Source organism: Manis javanica, chromosome 6 (assembly GCF_040802235.1).
Source record: "Manis javanica isolate MJ-LG chromosome 6, MJ_LKY, whole genome shotgun sequence".
NCBI classification, from domain to species: domain Eukaryota; kingdom Metazoa; phylum Chordata; class Mammalia; order Pholidota; family Manidae; genus Manis; species Manis javanica.
Genome location: NC_133161.1, coordinates 57470685 through 57482494, shown reverse-complemented (window position 1 = coordinate 57482494; position 11810 = coordinate 57470685). Strand labels below are relative to the sequence as shown.

General features: G+C 39.8%; 1 protein-coding gene across 3 annotated transcripts in view; it reads left to right on the top strand.

The window, feature by feature from the left end:
* The first annotated feature begins 29 nt into the window (after window positions 1-29).
* The window catches only part of LRRC72 (leucine rich repeat containing 72), a 40749-nt gene continuing 28968 nt past the window's right edge, over window positions 30-11810 (top strand). For 2 of the 3 annotated variants that reach the window (XM_073238745.1, XM_073238747.1), the window contains exons 1-3: window positions 30-268; window positions 6180-6253; window positions 9562-9631. In XM_073238745.1, coding sequence (XP_073094846.1) covers window positions 173-268; window positions 6180-6253; window positions 9562-9631 — 240 coding nt within the window. In that variant the 5' untranslated portion in view covers window positions 30-172. The remainder of the gene's footprint in view (window positions 269-6179; window positions 6254-9561; window positions 9632-11810) is intronic. The other variant, XM_073238746.1, reaches the window with a different exon arrangement.

Here is an 11810-nt window from a genome sequence, read left to right as displayed (position 1 = left end):
ACGTGGTGGGTGGTGCAGGGCCACACGCATGCACGTCACAAAAGTCGGGGTTTGCTTTCAATCTTCCTTAGTGTGAATTGGCTTTTAGTCGACGAGGTTGCAGTAAGTGTTGGTAACAGAACCATGAGCTGCGGGCCAGGCTGAGGGGATCATTGCTGGCTGTGGTGTCCTGATGACCGAGGACCCCAACCATCCGGCTCGTGCCTTCCTACGACGCACGAAGAGCGTAACAAGGGCGCCAGAAGCTGCCCTGGAGATCAGCCGCAAGGTGAGCGGCGCCCCCTTCCCCAGACCACGAGCCCCGCGGGTCCCTAGGGAAAACCCCGGCCCACCTGATACTTGCCCCCGGGTCTGGGCCGAGGGGTGGGGAGATGACAGACCCCAGGCCCTCCTCAGGGACTGGAGGTCTGCAGTCTCCGGGGTAAGGTTAGGGGGCTGCCAGGCTGCACACTGACTGACAGCCTTCCACTGTCTTTTCCCCTTCTGCTGCACAGACGTCTATGGCAGTTTAGAAATTAGGTAAATAAAGCCATGGATTTGGGGGCTTGACTCTCCAAGAGATACATAACCCTGAAATGCTGTTCCCCCAAAGTGCAAATGGACACACTAAAAAGAAAAGGTTCTTTGATGAACAAATCAAGCAGAGATAGGGCAGTTAAGATAATGGCTTAACGAGTACTTGAGTGGGGAAAAAAGGTTGACATTGTGCCACATATGGAGCTAGTGAAGTGTTCTCGAGTTCTCGGACTTGTCTGGGAAGGCTGGGGCTCCCAGGATTGAGCCGGCCCACGAGCTCTGGGCTGAATTCAAAGCTATTTACACGAAGTCCTAACCAACCTGTGCTACGCGAGTGTTGCACGTAGGTACTGGAATTTATCATTACAATAGTACGTTGTCAGAGAGGGTTATTTTTTTCTTTAGATTTTGGTACAAACTTCTTTCTCCTAGGATTTAATAATCCCACAACGTTCGAACATTGTTTTCCCCTCTGTGTCTAGATTCTAAGGCATCAGGCCGCGGAGGAAGCTGCCGCTATCCTCCCTGTGCTAGAACTCTCCACACCCCAGTCCCGTGTTGGATTGGTTTTGTTTTTCTGTTAATTTTTAAAATTAACCAGTTAGTTTGATTTTCACCATGCACCAGGCAACTGAAATTACCCCCCAAAATTCAACACCTTTTCTGAGTAATATCCTCTACCACCCTATGCAACATGGCAAATTCAAGTTCTACCTTTCCGGAATTAGCCCCATGGGCTCCCACTGTCCTTTTGTTTCTCCTCCTAACTTTAGAACCATTCCCTCCCCAGTCTCCTGTCTAGGCTTGGGTTCCTCCTCCCCTCTCTAGAAATAAATACTTCACAATGTTCTTACCTGGTGCCACTCTCTCCTCTGCACTGACCTGACTCGTGGGGCTGTACATCTCTGGTGAGATCCCCTGGTGGGCTTGCAGCTTTCCCATGGACGCCTGACATGCCTGTTCCACCTGTGCCTCTATATTTCTCAGCTGAATTCACCTTCCCTTCCCTGGCTCATCATCAGGTCATGACATTTTCATAACCACCTGTGTCTCTGCTGGCCTTTCGTCTCTGCCTCCAGTTCCCACAAATTCTCCCTGTACACCTCCCATCCTACCTGTTCACTGTGTGTTCCCACCTGCCACTATCCCAAGGCTCATGAGCTCTTACCTTAATTTACCAGAGGCAGCCTTGCTTCCTGTCTGCAGTTCTCTCTGCACCTCAGGCTACAGTCATTTTCCTGAGGCCTTGGCTTGTCACCTCTTTTCTCCAGTTTAACAATGCTCTGATGCCGAGTGTCCGAGAACTGAGTCCAAAACAGAATTACCCAGTAGTTATTAGGCCCATTCTTTTAGAGTACCAGCAAAGCATGGGCTCCAAAAGAGGACAAAGCTCTTCAAAATAATTTGATATTAAGAGCACTGATGTAGTTGTCATGGGGAAAACTAGAACCTTGTTGGACTTTGTTGCACTGATTTACCATGTGGTTAGTATATGGATTACATATATATGTGTATGTATCTTATATAAAATTTATTTAAATTACTTATTACATAAAATATGTGCTTTACAAAACTGAAGGTACAAAACAGCAGCAGACTCAGACCCTCAGAAGGGACTAGTGGTTACCAAAAGGAAGAGGGTAGGAGGGTGTGTGGGAGGGAGGGGGAAGGGGATTAGGAAGCATTATGATTAACACATATAATGTAGGGGGTCACCAGGTAGGCAGTATAGCACAGAGAAGACAAGTAGTGACTCTATAGCATCTTACTAGGCTGATGGACAGTGACTACAATGGGGTGTGTGTGGGGGATTGGTAATAGGGGTGAATGTAGTAACCACAATGTGGCTCATGTGAAACCTTCGTAAGATTGTGTATCAGTGATACCTTAATAAATAAAATATGTGCTTTTAAGTTCAGTTGAGGTCTCGGGCCTATGAAAGTTTGGTTTGCATACTACACTAAATAAGTACACACTTCTGAGCCTAAATTTCAAAGTTAACACAAATAATAAGACCCCAAACCACCATTTTATTTTATGTCTCTCAGTTGCCGTCATGTACCTTTCACTGTGGTCTAAGTCTGTACAGCCTACACATTTCACACCTTCTTCCTTGATTCTTCTCTTGTGTACTTGTTCTCTCTGACTAAAACATCCATCCATCAGTATTTTGTTTCTAATTTCTCCTGACCCTTTCAGACCCAACCAAATCACCAGTCCTGCCTTGAAATCTCAGAGTTCCCAGGCTGAGTAATTTCTTTTTACTCTGAATATACCAGGCATATTATCCTTCTTAAAGCTCTTAACATCTGCAACCTTCTTTTATAGGAATGTATGTCCCTTACTTCTACTTAAAGGCTTGCTCATAGAGGTCAGGCACCTTACCTGATTCATTGCTACATTTTCTAGCTGGTCACAGACTAAACTAGTCACAGCCTCAAGGAAGCACTCAGTAGTTTGTGGTTCAATGGCAACATGGTCTGTTTGGACCTACTATTGAAAAAGTGTTCAACTTAAAGAATGTTATTGTGTGCAGATGCTGTGGAAAATGCTGTGGCATTTCCTCAAAAAACATAGAATTATTGATGATCCATCAATTCCACTTTGGAGCATACACTCAAAGGAAGTGAAAGTAGGAGCTCAAACAAATACCTGTTCAAATGTGGCTCATGTTCAAAGCAGCATTATTCACAAAAGTCAAAATGTGGAAGTAACCCAAGTGTCCATCTGTGGATAAAGTGAAGGTTCCTGTGGCCACAATTCTCACCTGGCCCTGGTGCTAGCTCACTACACACGTGTGGGCAATACATTGTTATTGACTCTATATAAAGAGCTCTGCCCAGTGCTCTGGGCAAAACTGCTGTAAGGCTGCCAGGAGAGCACTGATGAGACTGGAGTGGTGGCAGCACCAAGGACAGAGACTGAGACTGATGCGGGGGTAGAGGCCCAGAGGCAGAGACCAGCTTGCTGCACGCAGACTCACTCTGAGTGGATGGCATTCTGAATGGGTGGAATTCTAGTGATTGATCTGCCACCATGGAAATGAAGTTGAGTATAAACCCTTTCACCCCAAGAATGTTCCATTGTCATTTCTTTGGTCTCATTGAATCCATAGTGAACTTGTCCAGGGCTGAAATACATTGGCAAGACGCCATTGATGGATACATGGAAAACAAAATGTCATCTAGATGTACAATGGAATATTATTCAGCCCCAAAAAGGGAGCAAATTCTGACACAAGAGATGATTCTTGAAGACATTATGAAGTAACATGAGCCAATCACTAAAATACAAATATTGTCTGATTGCACTTAACTGAGGTGCCTGTAGTAGTCAAATTCAGAGAGAGAGAAAGTAGAACAGAGATTGCCAGGGGTGGAGGAATGGAGAGATAGTGTAATGGGTCTAGATTTTCATTTGGGGAAGATGAAAAACTTCTGGAAATGGTTAGTGGTGCTGGTTGCATAATGATATGAATATGCTTAATGCCATAAAACTGTACAGTTAAAATAGTGTTATCCATATTATGTATACTTCACCACAGCTGAAAAAAACAATTCAGGGAAAGAATGCATGTTGTGATTCTTTAGATAAAAGGAATCTGTTGCTCGTGAAATTGTGTTTTGACTGGGAGCTGGAACTGTTTCACAGGAATTCACTGAAACTTGAAACTTCCTGGCATGTTTTCGTGTTCTTTGGCTCTTTCATATTAATACTTGTTACCAGATTCATATGAAATTTTTGGTTGGAAAGAATCCATGATATAAAGCTGTGTAAATAAATAATTAATTACAACAGTGATTTCCCTATTATACTGATGTTTCAATTTTCCAGTTACTTTTTAAAATTTGATTTAAATCCTTACACACCATGGCTAAAATTTTCAGTTCATACTAATTTCTTAGTACTAAATTAATATGTGTTCATTATAAAACATTCAAACATTATTTTAAAATGTATTGCTTAGAAAGTCCCCCATGATCTCAAGTGCTAAATTTTGTAACAAATTTATGTGCATTTTGCATGCACATAAGTGTCATTGGTAACAAAAATATAATTACACTTACTCATTATACTGCCAATGGCATTTTTACTTTAAAATATATTTTGGATATCTTTCTGCATTTATACATCCATCTCTCTGTATTTTTAAACTACTGCACAGTATTCCATTGTGAAATTACATCATAATTTAACCCATATTCCAATTAGTGGGCATATTTCATAACTAGAGACAATATATGCTGAGATGAACAATGATATTGACATTTTTTGAGAGTGTGTATGCATCCATGCTTTTCTGAGTGCAAATGTGGAATGTTGGAATCAACGTACAAGCACATTTATAATTTTAATAGATAGCTGAAGAATTTTAATTCTATTTCAGTTGGCCTTTAACATCCCAAACACTTTGGCAAAGTTGCAATTGACTATGTATTGTGGAAGCTTATAGTTTAGATGTTTAAGTTAAAATATCCGAATGTGGATGTCTAAGCCTGTGCCAATGGATTTTTTCAAGACCCAAATTCAGCTTGCTTATCAGGTTCATAAAGTACTCTCAGGGAAATGCCTATACCTGAGCCAGTGAATTCTCTAAGCTCCAAGGTTCAGCTTGTGTAACAGGGTAACAAAGGAAGTTTGGGATATAAATTAGCTGCTATCCATCTCTGGGATATCTGCGTTCCTCATGTCTTTAGATATTTATTCCTTCCATAAAATCTAACTCTTCTTAAATTCCTCTTTTAAATAATGAAACCATTGCCAAAATCTCATAAATCACTGACATTACAACCTTACCACCCACCCACAACAAATCCCAGCTGAAATTTGGTGATTGTTTTGACTCTGATAATGTTTGTCAGATTCCAGGAGTGCAACGATTGTACCTTCTACTTTTGTTGTGTCTCATTAGCTTTACTCCTTCATGGCAAATTATAGATGGGCTTAAGTTTTTCCATATCATCTTAGGCCATGTGGCCTATAAATGTTATTTTGTAATTTAGCAAAGGACCTTTAGTAGAAAAAGCAAAGCACTTAAATAGCTGTTGTTGGAGGTGTATTTTCAGAACAAAGCCTATGGGAATAAAAATTGCTTCTTCTCCACCAAAACTTCCCACAGTGCAAGTATGTTAGGGACTCAGGAAAATGAAGACTGTTCCTTTGCAAAGGAAAATGATATTTATTCACTCATTCATTCATCTGACATTGACAACTTACAGGGTGCCAATCACCTATATGATAATGTATATTATGGTGTACTCCCTCCACCTCCAACCTTGATATTGTCTTCTGTAAATACAGAAAACCTACCAAATATTAATTCTTCATGTTTGAAGGAATATTTAGGAATATTTAAATACCAAATTACTCCCCCTCACAGAGAATGAAAACTTGTTTTTGGAATATATGTGCAATATCCACTTTTGGTCTTTGATAAAAAATTATTTACACACCTGTGCCCAGGATTAAAGATAATGAAATTCAACCACAAAAATGATTAAATGATATGTAATTGTAGTGTTGAAATTTATCAGTTTAGTATGGTTGACCCCATAGTCACCTTTCTTTTGATCTTCGTGTAGACATTATTGTTATTGACTGCATGTGTCTCAGCAATTTTGCTCAGTGGAATGTGGCTTGACAGATTAATTATATGTTATCAGGCTGTTGAAGATCAACTAAAGATATGTGGCCACAAGAGGGATGCTGATGTCTTTGAGCTGTTCCTTTCTAAAAAGTAAGTGTACCTTCTGGAAGAGATAGAAGGGCATCATATGATGCTTCCAAGATTCGAGTGTTCTTTTCCCTTGTTTCCCCTAAGGACTAGATAGGCAAGAACCACACTTTAACCATTGCTCGTTAGCATCCACAGTCTCTGTTGGAGAGACAGGGTATTGAAATTGATAAAAACAAAGATTATGGAGCCAGGCTGAGTTTGAATCCCAGCTCTCCCTCTTCCAGCTGGGTAATTTTGGGTACGTCAGACACCTCCTTGTTAGGGTTGTCAGGTTTAGCAAAAATATGAATTTTGGAGAAACAAATGCATATAAACTTGGTTTAACTATAAGTATGTCCAACATCACATTGGGACATTAGTTGTTTCTCTGAAATTCACACATAACTGGGTATCCTGTATTTTATCTGGCAACCCCAGTGCCTCCCCATAACAACACCACCTGCTTCCTAGGGCTATTGTGTAGCTGATATGAGTTAGTAGAAGGTGGGAAAGTATCTGCCACACCATCAGTGCTCCATGAGCATTGGTGCAGTTAATATTATCACTATTATTAGAGAATAATGCCCCCCATATTACAATTCAAACCTCTGTTATACCAAAACCCCTAGCTAATGACCTTTATATTGATTTCACTGGGAAGTAGGAAAATCTCTCAGTTTATTAGTGCAGAGAAAAACATTTATCTTGTAATGGCCCTGAATCTCTTGGTAGTAAGGGTTAAATACCTGGCCAATTTAAGATTTTTAAAAACATGTATTTTAGAATGGAACAGGTATCGTAGATAATTCTGACACACTTATGGTCATACTTTGAACCTTTCTAGAGGTTCATTTTACAATAAAAATGAATATTTTATGTGGTCAAAAGATTGCATCCCTAAGCTTTTCAATGATTTTTAACAACTGTACTGTATTGATCACAAAGGTAGGAGTAGCTAATAAGAAAAGCTTTATAACACAAGAAAAAATTAGAAATATTGATCTTCTGTCAGTAGGTAATTAGTGGTCTTCTTAACTAAATGACAACACATTTTATATCCTAAGAATACTAAGTAAGTTACCATTAATCCCCCTTGGTATAAAACAATATTTCACAGTCCAGACACCAAAAAACTGGCTAAACTGGGTGATTTGCCTATGTCTCTGTTGCCCTTGGAAAATGAAATTATCCTACCAATGTCTTCTCACGTAATCAGGGAGAAGCCATACGCTGACAATGGTGCTATTATTTTTAGCATGAAGCACTGACATCATTAGTGGAATTTCCTCTTTTATCTTACATTGGCCTCACCTTAAAATGTAACAACCCATTACTGATATAGGACAGGTTTATGTGCAGAATGGACCCTTCTGACTTGAGTTGAAGTCCCCTTAAATGTGAATCACTTTATTACATTGTCTTATAGAAGCAAATTCAGCATCAATATTACTAGTGGAAGAAAATTAATGACAGTAATTTGACAGTTGGTATTTTAAAGCATTAACATGTTAAAATAACTCTTCTGGGAAATCCTTGGGGAAATCCTGTAAGTGGGGGCTTCAGTTTCTCTGCTACTATGTAATGATTGTTTTGTTTTCATCAGAACAGATGAAGCTAACATGCTATCATTAGTGATCCTTGCAGCAGTTTAGGCACATAAGGGTCTAAATGCTCCTTCCCAGAAAGAGGTTACAGCTACAGTGAGAGAAGAGAAGGCACTATATGTGTAAACCTCCTATTAGAAGTTGTTTTGAAGGGGTCTGGGAATATTTTGTTGTGGGGAAGTGCTCAAAGACTAATGGTGCATGGCAACAGGACAAGATAGTCTGGGCTAATCTGAGAATTTCTTTTTTTTAAGTGAGAAAGGATTAAGGTAAAACTGTTCAGGTTTTATGCCTGGCTCAAAGTGTGTGCTCTATGTGTTTGATAGATAGATACATAACATATAAATACCTGGCCTGAGCCTACAATTTTAGCCCTGAGAAATAGAAGAGATCTGCTTATTGCAACCCACAGCAAAGAGCCAGCATCCTCAGAGATGTGCCCTGTCTGTGGACAGCACCCCCTCCACACCACATGTCTGTCCCTTTGCTGAGTGAGCTGCACAGCAACAAGGCTCAGGACCATTTGCACAGCGAGAGTCTTGCACTCTCAAGAAGTTCAAGAAGGATGGGATATATTCAAACCCATATTTAAAGCAACAAAGGGAGAATAAAACACTTTATCCAGACTCTGTCTCTTGGTGTACTGCAATTTCCATGTCATAGCCTGTCTGGCCAAGATCTGTAGAGCCCCAAAGTAAGAACCTTACAGACACCTGAAGCAGAAGCCAATTGCGTTTCCAACATTTACCTGTAAATCCAGGGTTTTTTTTTTTTTGGTATCATTAATCTACAATTACATGAGGAACATTATGTTTACTAGACTTCCCCCATCACCAAGTCCCCCCAATATACCCCATTAGAGTCACTGTCCATCAGTGTAGTAAGATGCTATAGAATCACTACTTGTCTTCTCTGTGTTGTACAGCCCTCCCCATGCCCCCCCCACACATAATGTCTGCTAATCGTAATGCCCCGCCTTTTTTTCCCCCCTTTATCCCTCCCTCCCCACCCATCCTCCCCAGTCCCTTTCCCTTTGGTAACTGTTAGTCCATTCTTGGGTTCAGTGAGTCTGCAGCTGTTTTGTTCCTTCAGTTTTCTTTGTTCTTATACTCCACAGATGAGTGAAATCATTTGATACTTGTCTTTTTCTGCCTGGCTTATTTCACTGAGCATAATACCCTCTAGCTCCATCCATGTTATTGCAAATGGTAGGATTTGTTTTCTTCTTATGGCTGAATAATATTCTATTGTGTATATGTACCACATCTTCTTTATCCATTCATCTACTGATGGACACTTAGGTTGCTTCCATTTCTTGGCTATTATGAACAGTGCTGTGATAAACACAGGGGTGCATGCCTTTTTCAAACTGGGCTGCTGCATTCTTAGAATCCAGTGTTTTCTGAACTTATTTTTTTTCCTTTTTCCTCCCTCTTCCCAGTAAAACATTTTTTAATCAAGGTCCCAATAAATTCAGTCATACTGAAATATAAATTTCTACTGTGAAAAACATTCTCCTTTATGTATTTGCTTTAAGTAGCTGACCAAATCTTAATCTAAATGAATGAAGTTTTAATGATGGAAGTTGAGAAATTAGCATGTAGATGTGCCAACAATTTCAAAAGAACAAAGCCTTTTCAATTACTCCAAAGTCATACTATATGACCTGTTTTAAGCATGAAAGAATTAATTGTTGCTATTGTTTATTTATTTTTTCTTTTCCAGGGAACTGACAGAGGTTATTGATCTTTCTAGGTTTAAAAAACTAAAGTACTTATGGCTACATCATAACAAGGTAGTATATTTTATCTTTAAGTGGCTCTATAATTAAATTACTATCTTAATTTCATGTTGTTAATAGAGCTAATCTTTAAAAGTATTAATATTTAATACTCCTAATTTAAATATTTAATTAAGAAACTATTATATAGAGATGTAGTTATATGTTATATATAAACTAGTATATTGAATAGCACAATTTGTGAGATGCTATCCTACTAGAACTTTACTTTTGTTTCTTAGGTCCTGTCAAAACTGCTCAGTGGAGGCAGTTCCTTCCCAGGCTTCTGCAAAGGCATTTGGGCAGTCTCATGATGTTCCTAATCTCTTAATGTAACTTGGAATCTTACAGACCATTTGTATTTTAGTTATAGCCCCAGTTCAGAAATGAGAACACCTACGTGACTGTATCAATCAATTTTCAGTGCTCATGATAAGTGAGACATCCTCCTACCTCCCCGCCCTTACCCAGGTAGGGCTGGCTGCAGATGGCCACCTGGCTTCTTTAATAGCTAGGAGGCACAGCTGGTTGTTTTTCTTCCCTTTCATTCTACCCCCAGTCTTCACCAGGGTTGGTAAGGAATGGGGAGGTGTGGAGGTAGAGGAAAGGCAAGGGAAAAACAAAGTTATCTGACTTGCACCTTCTGGTATTCATAGATGTATAAAGTTGACTTTTTCTCTTATTGAGTTATTCAGAAGCTCCCCTGCTAGGTTTCTTCAATTCTAATTCCTATTCAATAGCCACTCCTGATTTCCCTTCACCTTATTTTCTCTTTTATGGTTCTTAACAACTGAGGGTCTCCTGGCTGTGGCAAACTGCCCTCTTGAACAAGATTCCTTGTAAAGTCCAAGTTCAACATTTCTATAATGATCCCACAATGCAGTTCCCAGAACTCACACACCTTTGTCCTGTGGTCAGAGGCTAAGGGGGTTGGTTACCTCCCAATTGCTACCCAAGCCGCTCTAGCTGCCTCAGGAAGTGCCAAGCTCTTAAGTCCAACAGCAGGGAAACTCTTCAAGGTCACCGAGTGTGGTCCTTGAAATTTCTCTTAGAGGCTCGGGTCTAAGAGGGGGAGTCCTCTCGCTGCCTCCCCCAGAGAGGGGACTGACTGGGTCTCCAAGTTCTCTCCACGTCAAAGCACAGTGCTGAACTGAAATTCACACGTCAGTCATTACAGTTAGCTAGTCAGTTACTTCTTCTCAACTTTCAAGAATTTTATTTTCCAACAGCTTGTATTTTGTTCAGTATAAATTGATGATCCAATCTTGACATTTTGAATTTAGACTTTCAAATGCCAGCTGATTAAAAAAAATAATTTGAGCTTTCAGCCGTAGTCTGCTTGTCAAGCAGCTGTCTAGATTCACAGCATTGAGTCTCTAAGCAGCCAGGTTTATCAAAGTAGTTCAGTGCTGCACTGCATCATTTTCAGTCTTTTTTTTTTTTTAACCAACTAAGTAGAAAATGGAAAATGAAAGTGCTTCTAGTTTTAAGTGTAAGTATAAGTTTCATAAGCTTGAAATAATTTCTGGGAGAAAAAACACAAATACCTTCAAGACCCAGGCAGCTAACAACTGAATGGAAAGAGCATGTACCACCTAAGGGCATATAAATTCAAAACTCTTTTAAACTCTGCCAAAAATTATCTTGGGTCACAGTGTGCAACCTCTGATTAGAACAAGATGGAAATCATCAAGCAAGGCAAAAGTGACTAATGTTCGTTTCTCATGTGTGCTGCTTTTGGTGTTTAGTGGTGTTCAGTTTTGGAGGAAAGAGCATGTACAAACTTCAGCAATGTGTCTACAGGGAGAGGTCTAGTGAGCATTTTGTAACGTTTTTTGGCTTTCTGGTAGTGGACACTGTCCCATCTCCAAACTATTCAGCTATATGACTTTCTTCTGTTTTTGAAGCAGGGCTGGTGGGAAAGGAATGCAACAAACAGCTGAATTTTCTTGTGATTGGTTATTTATGTTCAACAAACTGTATTATTCCCCAAATCACCATCACTTAACTTTGTTCATTAAAAAACAGACTTATTAGTCCACATAATGCTGAAAGGATATAATGCCCAACATAAGTTTTTAGTGGTCATGGGATAAGTGAATAAGCTAATGTGAGTTTTCCTATTGATCAATGATTGATTGACTGACTGCTAAACTGCTTGAGTATTCACATTCTATGAAAAATTAAAGTCTTA